Source organism: Melospiza georgiana, chromosome 2, assembly GCF_028018845.1.
Source record: "Melospiza georgiana isolate bMelGeo1 chromosome 2, bMelGeo1.pri, whole genome shotgun sequence".
Lineage (NCBI taxonomy): Eukaryota > Metazoa > Chordata > Aves > Passeriformes > Passerellidae > Melospiza > Melospiza georgiana.
The window spans coordinates 9,000,000-9,020,781 of record NC_080431.1 but is presented as its reverse complement, the minus strand read 5'-3'; the positions used below and the strand labels follow the sequence as shown (position 1 = coordinate 9,020,781).

The window sequence follows — 20,782 nt, the reverse complement described above, 5'->3', positions numbered from 1 at the left end:
GATCACAGCGGTTCTTGGATGAGGCAAGAGATGAAAATGTTGACTCCATGTTCAGAAGGCTTGATTCATTATTTTATTTTATATATTTATATATATATATATATATATATATATATATATATATATATATATATATATAATGTTATAACTATACTAAAAAGAAATAGAAGGAAAAAGTTCGTCTCAGGAGGCTAGCTAAGCTAAGAATAGACTAGAAAGGAATGATAACAAAAGGCAGCTCTCTTGGACTCTGTCCGAGATAGCTTGGCCTTGATTGGCCATTAATTATAAACATCCAAGATGGGCCAATCAAAAATCCACCTGATGCCTTCCACAGCAGCAGATAACCATTGTTTACATTTTGTTCCTGAGGCCTCAGCTTCTCAGAAGGGAAAAAAATCCTAAGAAAGGATTTTCACAAAAAGATGTCTACGACAGCACATCCCAGGCTGCCTGTGGGCTCCTGCCTGGAGAATGCTGGCTTTAACACATGCTGACTTGAGGCACAAGGACTGAAGACATCCCAAAAAAATCAACACAGAAAGGCCACACATTCAACTTAATCCTAATTTTTATATTCACTTCAACACTGCAGTTATGAAAAAAAAAAAAACTGTACCTGAGAGTTGTGCCTAGCAGTATTCCGTGGCTAGACAGCAGAGAAGTGTGTCAGCCAAAATTAGTCATTTTTAACTGGGAGCAAGGGCAGAGGATAAGGAAAGGGTGATCAGTGTGATTACAGGCTTATGAAAATACAAGAGGGGAAAAGGGGCCATCACCTACTCCACCATGACCCACAGCAGGGCTCTGCCAACTACAGGACAGCAAGCATGAAAAGGAAACCTGAATTTGTGCAGGTCCCAACAAACATCCTAAACACTCATCCTCTTCACTTACTTGGATCTCACCTCCTTTGTAGCCAATGTGTCTCACCCCTGAGGTGAATGCTTTGTTGGTGCACATTTTCTTCATCAGCCCTCTCTGGAAATTGGCAGGCTGAGAGAAGTTTTCATTATCACAGTCCATGAAGCACCCAGAAATCAGATCTTTAAGGCAATCAGCTGTAATTATGTAAAATCCTAGGCTGCATTCAGCTCTCCCCATTTGCTCATGCTACTGTAGCTGTATGATTTCAGTGGAACAGATCCTGGCTCTTGCCAATAGAAATAAGATTAGAGTTACCCCTAAAATTATGCTTCAGGGAACATAAGAAACTACACAGAAAAGATAATGTATTTGAGAACATTTTTAATAAATAATGTGACAAAAATTACTTTTCTGATTATTGGATCCTCAGTATGCAAAATTATGGCTAAAATATGAGGTTTCTTACATGAACATAATGAAAACATTAATCACATGGATTTTCCTTTAGTACTGCACACCCTTTCTATGGAACCTTTCTTTAAAAATTAGCTAAATGAAAAATTTCAGTCCTCGGTAAACACCAAAACACTTTTTTTTTTCCTTTTTGTTTCCATTGGGGCTAGTCCTGATAGCTGTCAATAAACAAACACACATTTTTCCATTAGCACCAATGACAAAGAAATTTTATAATTACAAAAAAGATCAGAAAATCTACAGACAGAGGACATCATTTGGCAAATTCAATGCAACTAATGCCTCTATTTCAGCTTTATGATAATCCAATGTTGAAAGAGGCCACAGAAAAATTGGTAATTTTCTGTAAGTCCAGGAAAAGTGAGAAGTGTTTTGATTATGGCCCACATTAACATTTGTTACTTTACCATCTGTCATCATTCAAATATTCCAAATACAAACATAGAGCATTAACAAAAAGATGAAAAATATCCCAAACAAATGCTTAACATTTTCAATAAGACAAAAAAAAAAGGTTAATAGTTACAATGGTTTACAAACAAAGTTTAGTGATTGTGCTTTTAAAACCAAAAAAAAAAAAAAAGATAAGCAGTGCATTACAAAAAATCATTGCCAAGATCAAACAAAACTTCTTTAAGTGGCACTTCTTCTTTAAGGTGAATTGACACAAGTAGAGGTCTGAGATTTGGGCCAGTAGCAGTTGATGATATTACCTAATTGTTACTAAAAATGTCCATTGGTTTTTTTTCATAAGCAGTGTTGAAGCTGAAAATTGGAAAAAAGTTTTAGATAAACTTGCTCATGCTATGATTAGGCAAATAGCAATCACATTGGCTTACCTCCTGCCTATCCCAAAGGACATTTTTAATAAGAATGTATTTAATGATGAAAATGGAAAGACAAATCAAAGTACCACAGGGGTTTAAAATGAGTACATATTTACAATAAGAGCCATCTCGTCCCAAATTAATTTTACTTTCATTTGTCAAACTGTATCATCTGCAAAAGGTTAGCAAGAGACTGGCAGACCACAAGACACACAGAGTGTGTTAACCTGCAAGATGGCCTTTGCAGCGGCTGCAGAGCGCAGAGGAGCCCCGAGAAGCAGAGGCTGCTGTGCACGGCTCCCCTGCGCAGCCCTTCGGTCACCGCCGTGTCCCTCGCGGGGTCACCTCTGGCTCACTGCAGAGCTGGCAGCGCACTCAGCACCGCCGGGCTGGGGAGAAACACGGGAATCCCAGGCCCTGGAATTCCCTCCTGGCCCAATCCTGGAGCAGCAGCTGGCCCAAGCGCCTCCGAGAGCAGCTCCCCTGCCTGCTGGGGCAGCCAAGGTGACGCGCTCGGCGTTGCGGAGTAGGCGAGGGCCGTTCCTAGAGAGGAGGGTTTACAAAGAAGGAGTAAAATAAAAACTAGCATTCTGATGGCATGAGGAAAAAGGAAAAATTGTACACTCTGATTGCACTGAACATTATTTCTGGCGTCAAACATCATCAGACTTGAGGCATCTTAAGTGATTTATTTTTTTCTGATTAGATTTTAAAAGCCTGTTACAGTACATGTCGTTGTCTTCAGCTTTCTGTTTCCTGTATTAAAAAAAGAGGATATGAATTAATACATGTTAACCTTTATAATTTACAATTTATTTTACATATTTCTTAGAGATTTTCTACCTTTAAATGATGATTACTACTTTAAATTATGCACAGCAGTGTGACTGTGTGTTGGTCACCCTTTCTACAATCAGTATATAAAACTGAATCAATATCATTAGGCAGAAAAAGTAAAGAAAAAAAATTGTATCTAAGTATCTAATAAAAAAATTGTATCTTAGTATTTACAGAATTATAAACTGTCAAAAGATGTGAAAGGCAATGCCATGGTGTTCTTAGATGCTCTAGTTCTTTATTTTCAGTTTTGAAAGAATCTGGGTAGTGCAAAGTGCTCTTCAAACTATTGTATTTCTGCAAGTCCTGTTCCATAAGTTTTACTGTGGTGACACATTATACTATATATGATTTGTTTCTATGTTTTGACACATTCCAAATCTGTTTACTTGGATTGGGCATAACATTAATGGACACATAAATGCACTAATTTTCCTGAACAGAAATATTTCTGGTTCAAAAGTGTTTTTTCTGGCAGCTGTCTAAAAAAACCAAACCAGCTTTATTGCAGTCATCTTCAGTATTGCAAATGCAGTTACCTCCATCTCTTCTTCCTCTTCCTCTTCTCCTTGTTCATAGGCTCCCAGTACTTGCATTTCTGCAACATTCCTTCGGGCTAGATTTGCTTGATCTGCCCTCTGTCTGCCTCCTGACCCTCTTGACGACATGGAGCTGGAGGAGCTGGGATCTCTGGGATTATTTGATGTTGGAAACGTTGGTCTAGAATATGGCAGGATGTCCTCTGTATAATGAAATGTTTAACGTTGTTATGTTTACTAGCCCAGAGACACTGTGAACCTAAAATTTCTGCATGCAGTTGATTTACTTTTTATGATTCTCAGGAGGTTTAAAGTGATGCCTGACAAGAACATGAAATATGCTGCTTCCATAGCAGCACTATAGAAGCTTTCTCAGGGAAATGTATAGTCTTTACATGGTAACGTTCGCTGCAGAAAAACTAATTCATGATTAGTGTCCATTTCATTTCCATTTAGGATACCTGGTCTGTGTTCTACAGGAAAATGAAAAAAAAAAAAACTCAGCCCCTGTATATATATTTGATATGACAGAGTAGGAGGAAATGAGAATACAAGTATGATACAGGGAACTCACTCCATGTAAATACTGGACCCTGCATTTCTCAGGCTGAATTTGAGACACAATCAGGGGCCATGCTTAAATATTTCACCACCATCCTCTATGGGAGCATTCTAATAACTTTTCTCTACAGCAATCCACTGCAATCAAACTTTTATTTACACGCCCATTCAACCAACTAATATCCAAACACCCCTGATGTTATCCCTAAATACCTGTAGGTAGAAAGAACCAGATATTTGTATCAATATCAGGACCAGGCATTTGTATCAATCTGTGCTCTTGGTGAACTCCTGGCATGTTCCCCTAATTAGTAAATTTAGCACTTTTCATATATAAGAGATTTCTTTGATCAGGCCTGGCTCATATAATGCTGTGTGGGTTAGCATTTATAATTAATCCACAACTACTAGGGCTTTCTTACTTACTCTTGAAACAGGACCAGGTATCATTCTGGTTTGTCCTCTGGTTTGTCCCTTTGTCCTCTACAAATTGGCAAAATGGGCCAAGCATCCTTTTGTCCACTACAAATTGACCAATGTCCTTTTGTCCTCTACAAATCGGCAAATTTCCTTTTGGTTTGTCCCTTTGTGCTCTACAAATTGGCAAAATGGGCCAAGTGTCCTTTTGTCCTCTAAAAATTGGCCAAGTGCATATCCTTTGGTTGGACAGTTAAGTTTCTGACTTACAGATCTACTGACTTCACTCAGTCTCCTTATAAACCAGATTATAATTAAATACATCAAATATAAGTAGACTACAAGTGTATGGTAGGAGCAGGGATACTGATCCTTACAACTCTTGAGGAATATTTCTTTTTGGTTTTCTCAGCATTGCCTTTAATACATGATGGGTCTAAGGGCAGCAAAATAAAAAAGGAATGATATGTAAGCTTGTAGTAAGCTCGTCTTGCCCCAAGAAGATCCTCCAGCGTGCCCCATATCAACACCACAGTTATGATAAACAGTGGCACCTCAGCAGCTCTAATTCCCCACCGCCAGCCTGCAGAGCTCCCAGTGCCCAACTCCCAGCCCTCCAGCCCGCCCCGGGCAGGCAGAACCACCTTGGAGAAGATGACTTTTTGCTGGTGCGCCGTCGCGTTTTGGTGCTTTGCCGGCTCGCGCTTTGCCGTCTCCCGGCGGCTCCAGGGGCTCCCGGCGCTCGGCCGAGCCCGTCCGCAGGTCGGGGTGCTGCCTGCCCTCCGCCCCGTCCCTGCCCTTGTAGCTGGCTCCCTTCCTGTCCGCCGCTCTGTCCGTCCTGCCGTCCACCGAGGCCAGCTTGGGCAGCAGCGCCGGCCGCACCTCCAGCTGCGCCTTGGACTGCGCCGTCGGGGACTTGATGGCCGGAGGGGGCACTGGGGGAGGGGGCAGATCTGGGGGGGCAAAAGAGAAATTGAGAGTAATTACAGTGACATTGCACACCAGTGAAATTAAGAAATAACATTTGACTTTGAACTGAAGAAACAGACGCTCTTGTTTGCTTTCTGCCCCCTCCTCTCTCCACCCCCAGAAGTGTTATGTTACTGTTGAAACTGCTGATGGGTATTTTTCCAAACGCTTGAGCTTTAAAAACACAAAGGATGACCTCTCCATGCCTTTGCAAATCACAATATTTTCTCAAAAATCATTACCAAAAACTTCAGGCTCTTGGATATCAGTTATGGATAACAACAAAGTATTAAGGATAATAACATCTCCTTCCTGACATTTGTAATTGTTTCCTAAGTCCATTCAAGAATACAACAGCTTGTGCTGCAATTGCTTGAGGTCTTCAGTGAAGTGAGCATTAAAGCAAACGAGCTGGGATGTAAGAACATGTATCAGATGCGTTGCTGACATATGTAAAGATAAACTATGTGCATTATTAGACTCTTCCTTTAAAATAGTAGGTTAAAATAACACACATATCCTTGATGTTTGTTGTTATGTCATGACATATTAAAAAAAAAAAAAACGCACAGTCAATGAAGTAATAAGCTCTCAGAAAAAAAAAACCAAAAAAAAAAAGAAGAAAAGACACACAAAGTCTTCTGGAATTGTCTCTTTAAATTAGCACAGCTTAAGGGGTTCTAAAATACTGAACTTTTAAAAATGCTATTTATAAAGAACAAACATTATTTACTTCATTATAATTTTCTATTCCTGCATTAGGACATAAAAGTAGAATATGTAAAATGTTGATCAAGATAAAACAGTGCTCTGTGGAATATTAACGTGAAGAAAAAAATACAGGAGTCAAACAAGGGAGTGGCAATACAAAAGCAGTTCACAATAAAGGTATAGGCACAATTCATATGGATTTAAGAGAACAACAGTTTAAAAAAGTGAGATGAGGCTAATATTCTCAAGTGAAATTGCTAGGAAAAAAACCTATCACTATTAAAAATTGAAACTTCAGCCTTTTGTAATAGTGTGCTTTCTACTTCCACAAAAATCAGGGAGCAGCTGTGTTTCTCAAACACCATCACTATATATACAGCTAATTCTGAGTCTATTCCATGAAATGTTTCAACTTAAATTTACCTACATCAGGCCAAAAATAAAGGTAGTAATCCTGAGTAAGAAAAAGTAGATATCTAATATAAACATATAAGTTCAGATATGGCAGATGCCAGACATTTTTGAGAGGTTTTCCAGGGACACAAAGCATGAGTGACTTGATCCAGCCCTGTGGAAAGATGAAGCAATGCAGAATTCAGTGTTGTGTGCAAGCTTACTGGGAACCATCCACCACACTCACCTGATGACATATCTTGGAATTATCCTGTCTTAAACAAGACTAGAAATTTTATCAATTGGCTGGACTGGAATGATGAGGAAAAATGATGTCAAAGAGTAGGGTTCATAATGTTGGACATACTTCAGGGAAATTATATCCTGCTGCAATAACTCTACTGTCTTGGTGGAAAAAAAAACCCCCACAACAAACAAACAAACAAATAAACCCCATCAGGGTAGTTTGTTTGTTGATTTTAGCAGTTTTGGAGAGCAGCTAAAGGTAAACAACTGACTATTGAGACTTAATTTTGAGTATCTACCTAACACTCAATATTTGCAGGTATCTTTTAAGAAAACAGACTGTCATTTGCAAACCCTAAAAAGGAATAATGTAAGCTTGGATAAACTAAGTGGCTGAATCAAAATGAAGGGGAGGTTTAGACTGGATATCAGGAAAAGGTTCTTCACCCAGAGAGTGGCTGGGCACTGGAACAGACTCACAGAGAAGTGGTCACAGCACCAAGCCTTACAACATACTTGGCAAGAAAGCTCAGAATCATTTATGCTGCATTCCTTTGTTATCTGTAACTGCTAAACATGGTTTGGAGAGGTACCCTCTGTTCAGTACACAGCCTCAGCAGTGGAAGTCTGTAATTCCAGCCATCAGAGTAGCACTCAGACTCCCTCTTCTAAAAATGTCCAAAAATGCTCTTTGGTGGCAGGTGAGGTCCAAACCAAACTACTTTCACTGGGCTGCCCAGCTCTGTAGATGCAAATTTTTATTTCTGAATCACAAAGACCCACACCCATGGCATCTTAAGAGTTAATACCTGTTGCAGAAAGTGTTATTATGAAGAAGTTTATGTAAGTATATAACCTCTCACAAATCAGCAATCATGTGAAGTCTGCCTAAGACCTCAGTTGTGTGCAATTTGTTCCTCGAAAGCCCACTGCATAAATCCATGTCAATCCAGACTAAAGCTCATTGAGCACAAGAACTATTCTTCCAAAGCAAGGCTGAAGATGGACCCCACCCCTCACAGAACACTTACAGCAATTACTATTAGCAATTACAGAACTTGGATTAAAAAATAAGACAAACTCCAAATTAGCCTGTGGAGATTCCAACAATTCTTTCCTTCCTGAGGAAAACTTTCTTCTCACAGTAGATCTTCCCTCAGAAGAGGACACACCGACTCAAAATGAAGATACTCAAACTCAGAAGTGTAGACTTTTGCAACCAGAGCTTTTCTTTTAACTCTGGTCAGATTTGTCCTTATCTCAACCCTGTGGGGTGCCTGCTGGGCACTAAAAAGGACTGTCATGGTTTTAAGCCCAGCTGGAGATGAAATTCCTCTCAGCCACTTGCTCAACCTTTCACCTCTCTCATCCCAGTGGAATGGGGAGGACAATCAAAATAAAAGTTGTTTGTTGAGCTAAGAATAGTTTAATAATTGAAAAGGAAAATAATACAATAATGGTAAACAATAACAATAATGATAACAATGAGGGGAAAAAAAAGTGATGCACAATGCAATTGCTCACCACCCACTGGTCACCCAATTCGGTCACCATCCACTGACCAATGAATGCCAGACCCCTCTTCCTGAACCTCTCTGAGTAAATCCCCAGTTTATGTACTGGACACAACGTTCCATGGTGTGGAACATCCCTTGGGTCAGTTTGGGTCACCTGTCCCAGCTATGCTCCCTCCCAGTTTCTTCTGTGCACCTCCTCACTTGGCAGTGCATAAGATAAGATTAAAAAAAAAAAGTTGTTGACTTAGGATAAACACACCTTAATAAAAAAACATCATCAACACCATTCTTATTCTGATCCAAAACAAAGCCCTGTAACAGCTGCTGAGAAGAAATTAACTCTACCCCAGCTGAAACCAGGACAATGCAATGTCTTGTGTCTTGCATGCTCCACTCACTTTCTCTTCAATAAAGCACTGAACAGCCCTTCTCTGGAACCTGCTGATGTAAAGGGAGTGTAGATATCCAACATGAGCCTTTTCAGCCTCCCTTGGAGCCCGTGTCCAGCAGATGTGCCATGGCTGAACAAATATGAAGGGAAGGAACATTCCTGTAGCCTGTGAAATAGAGCTCGGAACAAACTACTTTGTTCAAGAATCCTCTACAGCTACACAGGACAAGGAACAAAGTGGTGTTGAATCTTCACTATGGAAAGGGAAGATGCACTGATATAAAATATTTCATAAACTGGCAGCAGCTCTATGGTAGGTACAGTAATAACTAAAGAAAAGTGATATTTGCTTTCAAGAACATTTTTGCAACCTGCAGGGAAACTATAAAAATCTTCATTATAACACAGTGCTTCTGACTGAGAAGAATCCTTAACAGAGGGAAAAAAAATCCCTTTCAGAGGTCAACACTATTACACCCCTGTGGTATTTATTTTAACAGCTCAGATCACAGAGAAAATCCAGATTCAATCTACCTCCTCGAGTACAAACTGGCACACTTCTTATTAAAAGCAAAATGGAAGCTTCCATTGTAAGGAATAAAAATAAATCACAAAGCAACATCAAACCAACGGAAAGAACTCAGAAGTATTTGTTAAAGGTCAGCTGTGCTCACATGTTTCATTCATGTCTATGTATCACTGTTATCCTGCTTCCCATGTAACTCAAACAATTAATGGATGCCATTTCATAGCTCAGGAGAAAGGTTTCTCCTACAGGAGAAACCTTCCATAGGTGTCTTTTGAAAGGGGAGAGGATAATTTTCTAAATGAGAACACACACAGGAGCCAAGGCATAAGCTAAACAGTGTTGAGGAAAAATAATCTGCTAAATTAGTTTAACACTAAAGTGGAGACGCCACAAATAAGCACAAGAAGATGAATTGTAAGTAGTGACCAATGAGGGAATTAGGCTTCATTAGGCAACTCTCTCTTTTAAACTCCATCAAGCTGCAGATTTTTTCAGTCATACCCTGAAGAAAACAGCAGTTACAGATTTGATGCAATACTGAAGAAGGCCCCTGGAAGTGTTCAAGGCAAGGCTGTATGGGGCTCTGAGCAACCTGGTCTAAGGTGTCCCTGGCCATGGCAGAGTTTAGAACCACATAACCTTTGAGGTTCCTTCCAACCTAGGCCATTCTATCATTCTGCAAGATACACAGTGAATTTTTAGTCTATTTTGTTCCTGCTGGTAGGCAAAACTCAGTCTTGTTCCTGACAAAGCCTTAGCCAGCATTTAAGATTTCCAGACACATCATAATCTGAGCTATTATTCATGTAGTGAAGTTGTTTTCAAGCTTTGTCTCTCAAGAAACATGGCTCACACTGTACACAATAACTGAATGGACAAATTAATACAGCAAAGCCCAGTATGATGTATGAAAACTGTTGCCTTTTTTTTTCTATGTACATTTGCATAATTATCAAAACAATTTTCACTCCACATAACCTCCCTCAAGTAAAAAATTCTGTATTTAAAAAATATAATGGGCTCAGAAGTAAGGACTGAGAAGAGGACAAGCATCTGAAAATTATTATAATTCAGTAACAACCTGATTTTTAGCAGAGTAAGAAATGCATTCCTACTTTTTTTGTACCTTGCTAAAATTTGCTTCATACGGAGTAGATTGTTTTGTACTGCACAGGCAGAGGGAGACAAAAAGTACAAATGGTGTTGGCATGCATAAAGGCTTAACATTTCCAAGCGAAAATTCAAGGAATATTTGGCAGATGTTCAACTGCCTTTTGTGAGAAATTCAGCTGCCCTGACATCATGTCATTGGTAACACAGCTAAATAACTCAGTTACAGTCTCAGCCAGTTAGTTGCAAAACTGTTTAGTATTTTTTCCTCACTCAGAGATTTAAAGAAGAATCAGGATTTAAAATCTCATGTGAACTGTGAAAGGCATAATTTCTCCTGAAAGACCTACTGAATCAGAACAATGGCAAAGTACTTTTATCCTTTTTATCTAAATGCTTACAATTCTAGGGTTTGTAACAACTGATAAATCAATTCAAGACAGTTCAGAGGAGAGTCTCCCATATATATTTTTAGAAAAGACAAACATAGCCTTTTAAAGTTTGGTTTTCTAAATTAAATATGTAAGTAGGTCAGTCAAGGTTGAGAAGGAGGGTACATCTGCTAGTTGGTTCTTGTTATGCAAGAATGTAAACCCTCCTAAAAGGCTAGATGGAAGAGCAATTAAAAATTCATACATTTTAATCCTTACCACCTACCGTGCAAAGATTTTTTAGCAACAAATATGAAGAACATTTCACTGCCTGGATGACTGTCAAGGAACAAAACAAGAGACTTGAAATCCCATCCCACATGAAGTAGTAACTGACTTGAACTATTGCTCACAGAAAATAGAAAATTGTTACTACTTGGACTGTGCAGAGTAGATCAGAGAGCACTCTTATTTAAAAATAGGTAGTAGTAGGCCTTTTATTGCTACATTAGTAACAAACACACCTTCAGAAAGGCCAATCTCTTTCACAGATTTGTCTGTAGAATATTTTTCCTGTTAACTAATCATATAAATTCTTCATTACACTTGAATTTCATAGAACTACTAGCAAGTACTAATTCAGGTAATTTGGGAACAGTAAAAAATTCTTTCTATGCAATTCTTTAAAATTCCATTTAAGAGCCTGAGAAAGTAATGAAGGAAAATATTTTTCTTTTTTCACTATTTATTGAATACTTCTGCTTTTTATTTCCCAACTACTACAAACACATATATGTTTACTCATTATGAGGAAAAAAGCCACTCTGTATCAGGTACTCCTCTATAAAAAAAAATATAAATAATAGTCATCAAGCCAGTATAAAAACCTAAGTATATCTACGCTTAAATGTTTCATTCATGCATCCATACCACTTTTCTCCACCTAAGGAAAACAATTACTGCATTGTTACTTTATAGCTAATTCTAGAGGGTCGCAATATACTAGATGAGGCTATTAAAGTGAATGGTTAGAATGTACAGTAAGGTTCCAAATATACTTATGCAAATAGATTGAGGGGAAAAAATAATAATTAAAAAAATATCTAAACCAAAAATGTCCTTCAACCTTTGAACTGGATTTTATTAGATCTGCAGGAATTAAAGCCATAATTTGCTATTCCCTGAATGACCACATTGTATTGCACTATAAAAAGGTTAGTGGAAATTCTTACCTAATTAGAAAATATGCTGAAGTAAGCAGGTGCTACATAACACAAAACAAATATTGATCATGATTGTCAAATTTATATTGCAACATCTAATGACAATGGTTCTATGATTTAAATCTGTATAACTACTTTCACAAAAAACCTGTCATCAAATACACCACCCACCTCTTATTTATCCCTGTGTTAGAAGCAAATGGCCACATAAAACACCTTTATTTATTTATTTCTGATATCCTAACTATTGTGTTTGTATTGAGGCTTGATGCTTTGCCAATTATTTCAGTTAAGAGCATTCTCTTCAAGAGAATAAAAGCTGATAAAATGTCAATAAAAATCCAGTGAAATGCCATTACAGGAGCCTCATAAACGTAATGTTTCTGGTACAGTTTTGGGATTTACACCTTGTGTTGTCCTTTCACAGAAGCAAACATGCACAAAAGCACTGTAATAACCTCTTGAAATCAGATAATATTCCAACAGCTCAGTTTGGCTGACAGAAGGGGCCTGGGCACAATCCAAGAGGCCCAGGTGCACTGTGTCATGCCAGCATTTAATGCAGCCTAATATCAGATAGATGCTACTGAGAGAAAATGCTCCCAATAAAGTACAGATAATAGCACGGACAACCACTCATCGCTAAATTACTTCTGCTCATCGTGCTTTGAGCTTTGTATTAAATTTTTTCGTCAAGTGGCAGGAATCACAGGGAGAAGTGGTTCAAAACTCCCTTCTTGTAACCCTGGATAAGGATCTATAATATTAGCCTTTCATATGATAATGGCAAATGATGCCCCTCTTTGAAAAAATTCAGGCTGGTAATGAAAGTCCTAATCAGATTGTTGTTGGAGAGAAGCAGGAGGTGGGGAGCTCTGCCCTTCTCTCCTTTTCCCTTCCCTCCCCTCCCCTTCCCCCACATCTCCCCCTGTTAGCAAATTCTGCAAACTTGACAAGATGGGTTAAGTCTTGGGGAATTTATCTTACATGAATTTCCAACAAAGCCCACGGATTGTTTCATACAACTGGAAGGCAGTGCTTTAATAAAAGCTGCACCACCTGAGGCATTTTCATTAAAGGCTCTCTCTAGACAACATCACAATGTTTGCATTATCATCCTACACCCCCAAGAGAATACAAGCACTACCTTTTCAGCAAGAGTTGATATTGTGTGTGAAGGCACGAGAGAAGATGATTAGATTTTGCTTTCACTCACAAAGTAACCGCTTGCAACAATGCTGTGGCCAGGATTACAATTCACTGAATTTGTGCTGCCCACCATTTGAACAGTGAATTGCTTTTTTTCAGGAAAAGGCACATTCTGAAGGTTTTAATAGCCGGTCACGTGAATGAAGATTTTAATCCTAACCAAGCATTATTCTCAATGACTGTACTATTTAAGCTATCTGGGCTCTTAACTAATGACGGTAATTAGCCGATTAGGACACTATAGAAAACAGGTGCAAGGCTCTGGAGTGGCAGCATCAATGTACAGTATTAAGGAACTCTGGCATTTAAAATGATTAAACTGTTCAGCTTGTTTAGCAACAGGAAACACAAATCACTGAATTCTGAAACGCGGCGTTATCTCTGCGGAAAAATTTCATGCGCACACACTGAATGCACATTTAGAAAGGTTCACTGAGGCTTTCACCCGTTTCAGTGGACTCACCATCTGTGTAGACTTCTCTGCGCAGATGTCCTGGCTGGTGTTTTTGCTTTTTGGCAGGTCGGACCTTCTGTATTACAACAGCACTCATGTTGCTGTCGGTGGATACAGGGCTGGTGGGTCTGGGACAGTGCGATGCATGAAAATGTCTACGGCCTGCAAATGGTGATAGAACAATAGCCATTATTCTTCTCACCTAAAATAAGACCTTTCATACTTTCTCTTTTCACATTAGAATGCTCTAGCTGTACAAAACCTAAAAATACACTGCTGGAACAATAGTAAAGCTCATCCAGTTTTAGAATGAGCTGTAACTAAATCGGAGCATTTGCTATCCTATCATTAGGCAGTCTGGCTTGGACGCACAGAAATTATCCAGCTGCTTGGTAGCTGGTAGCTGCTGCCCCAGGAGCACGAAATCCATCAGCAGGCAAGCACAAGCAGGATTCCCATCCAGCCAGTTTCTGGAAAGAGCAGAACATTTCCCTTTCAGGTTCCCCCTCCCCTAGCTTGGGCCACACAAGGTCACCCCTGCCATAAACAGAGCAAGTGACCAGCAGGTCTCGGGTACAGAAGTCTCCTCTGCCACTTTGAGGGAATTTTCAGGAATGCATTGAGGCTGGATGGCTGGCATTTTATCACAGATTATTTGCAGATAAGAAGTGTCATGTTTTTAGGACATGCAGTCAGGCACACACAATACCAATATATATAAATCATTGCATAACATGAACTTAACTGTTGCAAAAATATTAGCAAACGTATGTAAAAAGACCTTTTCTAAACATGTAAGCCTCTACACATATTTATAGGAATTTATTTGTACAAAAGGGATAAAATCCTGGCCCCGTGGGTACGAATGGGAGTTTTGCCACCTACTTCAATCGGTCAGGATTTCATCCAGAATTACTAAATTACCTCCCCTCTCACTCTTCATGATGAACAGCTGTGTTGAAATGAAACAAAGGACTGTTAACTGGGAGAGGATATCTGAAGTGGGAGGAAGGTTGAAAATCTGTGGAGTCAGGGTGGACACAGTTGTGACAGAGTACCTCTTCTGCAGGTCTGGCAGTTTAACAGGATTGATTGTCAAAACATTCATGCAACTGCCTGAAACCAGGATGCCAGCCTGCTGTACTCTTTAGACGAAGTGTAACAATATCCACTTTGCCGAGTAAGGCTACTGTATATATCCAGTATATCTGTATATATCCAGCGTTACTAGTATCCAGTATGTTGTAAAAAATACAATATTTCAAATAACATGTTTGATATGTTCAGTGGTATTTCAGGAGAAAGGAAAAGTGAAAACGCAAACATATGCATAAGGCCCTGCTGCATATGCATACTGTATAATTTAAAATGCAATTCATAACAGCTATCAAAATATGAAACCAACACAAAGCCAGTTCATCCCAATAATAAAGCAGTAAAAGCCTGAACAGAATTCCTAAAGAAAAAAAAAAACAAAAAAAAACCCAGGGAAAATATGAATCTAAAGGTTTACTATTTATTTGGACACTTCAAGAGAGAGGGATTAAATCTTCTTCTCTTGTGGCTGAAACACTCTTCTGAGTAACTGAAAACTCAGGGAGCCTTATACTGGGAAAAGACAGACTTCTATAATCCTTTATTTTCCCCTCTCTCATTTAGTTCTGAGTACAAATCCACCAGCAGGGCTGGTGTTTGTCTGTGATCAGTGAGACCAAAGAACTACGAGCTACTTATGAAAAACACTGTAGAGCAGCAATTTATCAATTTATTTGAACTGTTTCACCAAAACTCCTGTCCTGCCTCTTCCTGACCTGTAAACATCCCAAGAAGAAGAGTTCAGAAAGCGCCTATGGACAGGTTCATTCCACTGTGGCTACTTTTTTGGTTCTCCTATGTCAGGATCCAGGACATCCCTCTGGCTGTCCTGAGCAGCCAAGACCCCTGCCAGGGGTCCCAGAGACCCTGGCACAGAGCCCAAAATGCCTGTGGTTTTGATTATGACCTGTGGAGCAAGTTATCTTAGATGAAGATCTTCAAGCCACGACAAATTAAGTAGAACGATAGTGAATTTAACCTGAGGTGAAAAAGTAGATTTTTGGGTTTTTTAGAATTGAGGTTCAGGGGGCAAGATGGAGGGATCTGGGCGTGTCCAGCCTTTCTCCTTCTTCTTCTTGGCCTCCATCTTCTGCTGTGATGGTGGCACTTTTGGATTGGTTTAGAGTAGAAGCTCACTGTCTAACATAGGTGATAGGTATTGGAAAGTAATTGTAAACATTGGACAAGTAGTTTTTAGTATAAAGATTAAACACTGCCCCGAGGGCAGAGAGAGCACCTTGGACTGTCCTGCTGAGCAGATCTTGGCAGGACAAGAGAAAGAATTTTATAGATAAGAAACAATAAACAAGAAGGAGTCAGGGCTCTTCATATTTCGGTCTCTCCTCTTGAGACTGAGAAATGAAGAGCTCTGACTCCTTCAAGCGCCGGGCTGGGAAAAAAACTTTGTAACTTTTCTCAGGGTCACTCTGACCAGGTGGAAACCCCAACACTGCCATGGAGCAGAGGATCACCCACCTCCTGCTGCCTCGTGCATTTGCCTCCGGGCCACTTTGAGCCCGGCGTACTCGGCGGCTGCCGCCACGGCCTGTGCAAAGTCGGCGTCGGTGAAGAAGGAGCCGTCGGAGGAGCTGACGCTGGAGCGGCCGCTGGAGATGTTGTCCTCCTCGGAGGCCGAGCCCCAGCCGTTGATCATGGAGCCCGTCACGGAGCTCTCCAGATCCCCGACGCTGGAGGCAGGGGTCTGCTCCAGGCCACGCAGCAGGAGCCTCCTGTTCTGCATCTTGGCCACCTCGATATCCGCCTCGTCCTCCTCCTCTTCCGGGGCGTCCGTGTCCATGTCGGAGACCAAGGGCCCTGAGATGTATCCGTAGGTGTGAGGTGGGGAGATGGGCCTTGGAGGGGGTGGAGGACTCACAGGTTGACGTCTGCATAAAAACACAAGGGTGAGAAGAACTGAAATCATGTAACAAAGTCAGAGAAAACAGCAGATTGATGAAAACGGTTTTTTTATTTCCCAGCAAGCTTGGCTGGCCTTTTTAAATCCACCTAATTTATATCTGAAATGCTCAGGTTTGGTTTTTTTATATTTTTGCTGTAAATCAGAACTGCCAGCTATATAGCTTGAAATCTATCACAAAGAAACCTGATTTTTAAATACAGTTTTTTTATCACTGACTTTTATGATAAAGCCATTCATTTTCCCTAAATAATACACGTAGAGCTAAGCAAAGAAAATGGTAACCAAAAAATTGGTTAGAGATCATGTGGCTATTTAAAAAATTATTTGTGCACCCTTGAGAGTATAAGCAAAAGAAATAACAGTAAACATATAGCTTGAAATAACTTTAAGCATATAGCTTGAAACTATCAATGCATCTATCCAAATAGATTGCTCCATTAACATTATCTTCCCTCCACCCACCTTCTGGTGATTCAGAAAGATATGAAAAGAGAGACTGCAACTTCATTATTTTTTAAAATTGATCTAGATGATGAAATAAAAGTATTTTCTACCACACTGTTACTTCTAGGCCTTAGGGGTAGCAATGTGCGTATAGGTAAACTAATTTTGATCTTGATTTGTCAGTAATGGTATCTCCAGCTTAAGGAGGCAAAGTATAAAATATCAGATTAATGTTCCAGATTAGTTAATACTTCACTCAGAGGTTCCAGGTAGCAACATTGTCAACAGTTCTTCATGGGGACACAGACACACTCTTTAAGTGCCATTTGTCTGGCAGGAAAACACAGTTTCTGCAGTAATGCCTCTCCCATTCTCTGCTGGCTGTGCTCAACAGGAATTTCTACTGCAGTCTGCTTTGAAAAAAATTTAATTTTCCTTTGTCAATTTTGTCCTCTTATTATCTCACTGAGAAATGGTGACTCTCATGGTTAAATCAACTCTTTTGTATTGGTGACATGCAATTTTTGGTTGGTTTTTTAAAATATATTTATTCATTTTTTTATTTTAATAAATGGGAATGTATGTTAATTTTGGAAAGAAATGTTAGCATGGAAAGACCTATGACTCCATGGGAAGAGACAACTAGATCCTCCCTGGACTACATCATTACTGTTTCTCACTTGCTGCATTAAGTACTGAACAGAATGAAAAATAGGGATAAATATCCAATAATAATTTTATAACAGCACCCCCAAATCCCAGAAGCTGTTGCTGCCTGTAATCTGTACCTGCTTTGTCTGGAGACCTTGTCCAATAAAGTCTTACAGCCTGAATTTAAAGCTCTTGTGACAAATGTCCTTGTGATATATTTGCCTGTTCTCTAGGTTTTGGTTTTAGAAGACAGGCAACTGGTTACAAAATATGTTGGGGTTCTTGAAAATGTAGTTTAGCTGCCAACCTTTAGGGATAGGCTAATTGAGAGCAGCTGGTTCACGGGCACACAGAATTAAAAATTCTTCTTTCCCTTTATCTGATGCAGGTTCTCACTTTCACAGTGACATTTTCTCCTATCTCAGCTCTGGGTTCAACATGATACTACCTGCTATGCCACTAAATCTTTAGATTTTTTCCTTGCTTTTTGACTATTCCAGACCACAGGTTTGTATTTCAGTTTGCTATATTTCCAGCAAGCTCACTAGACAGAGAAATACTCACTCTCACAACCAGAATCCTATTCTAGATGCCTGGTTCTGACTACCATAGCAAATAACACCCAGCACAACTATGAGTAAAGCTAATAAAATTATGACAAACAGCATTTCAGGCATTATTTTCATTACACACCATTTAACATGTCACTATACACTGTTTACAAAACACCCAAAATCAATGTGGAAGGGCACCATGTGGAATGTATTGTTAATTTTAAAGTATTGCCACACCACATTCAAACAGGACCCCACCCTTCCAGAATGGGTTACAGCTGCTGAGCACAGGACACCCAATTCCTCAACAGCAGCCCTGGGTTGTATCAACACCAGCAGATGGAACAGGTAGCCAGCCAAGCCTTACAAATCAAATAAATAGAATTATATGACTACTTTAACTGATGAGATGGATGCAGCAAAAAGAAAAAAGAAACATTTGAAAAAGTAAGATGGAAAAGACAAAATTAGGCACTAACAAATTCTAAGATTTTCAGCAAAGCTAGATTTAGCCATTGTAGGAGGGACAAAATAAATACAAATTTTATTTTTTCAGTCCACGAAAAGAGTAAGTGGTATGCCCTAGGAGCCTAAATTGGAGCATCCTTCCAGCTTCCCCTGCCACTAAGTTTTGATGGCATTGATAGTGACCAGCCAGGAGTTTTTGTGTTGAACAAAATTTCTACTTTCTAGACAGCTGCTGGCTGGTTATCCACATTTGTGTCCATCTGCTCCTGTGTCTACTCCATTCTGTATGTCAGGACATATCTCCCAATCTCCAGAAAATCACAGAGATTCTGGAATGTCACTCATGACTCTTGGTCACGTAGCTTTTCCCCTTTTCATTTGTGTCCACCTAGCTTTACCTCTCAAATAACCCAGAAAATTTAAGTGATTAAAATGAACACTTCTGTGGACCAGCGCACCAGGGCCAATGGAAACTACAGGAAATTTGCCATCCCATAATGGAAAGAGTGATTTTAAAGACTCAGGAAGATAAGGAAGAGGAAAGGATGAAAAGATACACAGTACAAGTGTTAACCATAAAGAGTAAAGGAAACAAATCAAGGCAGATAAAGTAGGGGGAGCTAAAGCAAAAGCAGATATAGACCCCTATAAAAAAATATGTATAACTGCTTCCTACTTACAAAATGGGAACCAGAAAGATGACCTAACTTTTAAATAACATTTTGGAAAATACCTCTATAAATATTCAGTAACTTACATTGAAAAATCAAAGCTCTACAGTCTAATCAGAAAAATCATATAAATTTCATTTTAAAAGGCTTAGATTTTGCTAAAAATAGAAATTCCACATAGAATGCTGCCTGTAAGTTTATATATTTGTGGCAATAAACAACATGTGCAAACCACTGGAGGAAAAAGATAATAAAAGCCCATCACTTGGGATGGAAAAGCTGTGCCTTCTTAACAAAAGCCAAGAGATGTAAGCATCATACATAAAAGGGCTCATTCAGAATTCACTGTTTTATGGGAGAGAAGCTGTGAGAGTTTATATGCAAAACAGTTGTAAAAGCAACTCAGAGAAGAAACAAAATTTCCCTGTAGCAAATATCTGTCTTTATTAATGTTGGTCATTCCTTTAAATAAGGTTAGATGGAAATGTTAAGAAAATTTTGCAAGCAGTAATTTCCTGTATTAGGATTTACGAGAGGAGGAAAATCTATAGGTTATATAAATTATATATTTATATATATTCATACATATTGGTGACAAGTTAATTGCACAGTTACTGTGAAATAATGCATGCTATTTTATGGTAATAATGCAGTAAATCTATTGGAAACAATGGAACTGTAATTATATGGTAAGCTGTGCTAACGATACCACTTTAACAACCTGATGACTGTGAATTTAACTTATGTCAGCATCGTAGGTACCCTAAAGTGATATACTGCATTTCTTCCCATGGTAGAATAACAAAGCAACTTAATTACTTATTTCTTAGGTTGAAATAGTTCTAGCATCCTGGATTAGAAGTTAAATAGCAACAGAGTAACAGGGGAAATTGTTGGCCTCTCTAAATTCACCAGGAATTTTCAGTGGGGCTCGGATGCCTCTTGTCACATCTCTCTGGCTACATTTGCATTCACACACCTCCGGTCAGGTTGGTGTTGTGTGTGTCCCAGATCCTCCTGACAGTCCTGTAACATGGGCTGGAGCTCTTCCTGGGGAGAGGGGGTGAGGGTGGCAGTTGACTGGTGGCTATAGGAGACAGCGGCTGGAGAGGAAGCTGCTCCTCGCACGGGTGGAGTAGGACCCCGCTCATCTTCTTCCTCTTCCTCTAGCTCATCCTGCTGCAGATACATCCTTGCAGGTGGCACGGGACAAGGAATTTCCTGGTCATAGCTAAAATTAATTTTTTAAGAAAATAAGGACTTAAATTTGTACTGTGTAATTAGCATATGTGATACATGTATTAATAGCTCAGAAACAAAGCACTGCTCTCTG

At 39.4% G+C, this 20,782-nt stretch overlaps 1 protein-coding gene across 4 annotated transcripts in view; it reads right to left on the bottom strand.

Annotated features, from left to right (window-relative positions):
* Nucleotides 1–1,228: 1,228 nt before the first annotated feature.
* ROBO1 (roundabout guidance receptor 1) overlaps nucleotides 1,229–20,782 on the bottom strand; it is a 680,447-nt gene continuing 660,893 nt past the window's right edge. For all 4 annotated transcript variants that reach the window (XM_058043544.1, XM_058043535.1, XM_058043553.1 and 1 more), the window contains 6 exons: nucleotides 20,429–20,680; nucleotides 16,217–16,626; nucleotides 13,655–13,807; nucleotides 5,167–5,475; nucleotides 3,545–3,747; nucleotides 1,229–2,924 (listed from right to left, as the gene is read on the bottom strand). In XM_058043544.1, coding sequence (XP_057899527.1) covers nucleotides 2,910–2,924; nucleotides 3,545–3,747; nucleotides 5,167–5,475; nucleotides 13,655–13,807; nucleotides 16,217–16,626; nucleotides 20,429–20,680 — 1,342 coding nt within the window. In that variant the 3' untranslated portion in view covers nucleotides 1,229–2,909. The remainder of the gene's footprint in view (nucleotides 2,925–3,544; nucleotides 3,748–5,166; nucleotides 5,476–13,654; nucleotides 13,808–16,216; nucleotides 16,627–20,428; nucleotides 20,681–20,782) is intronic.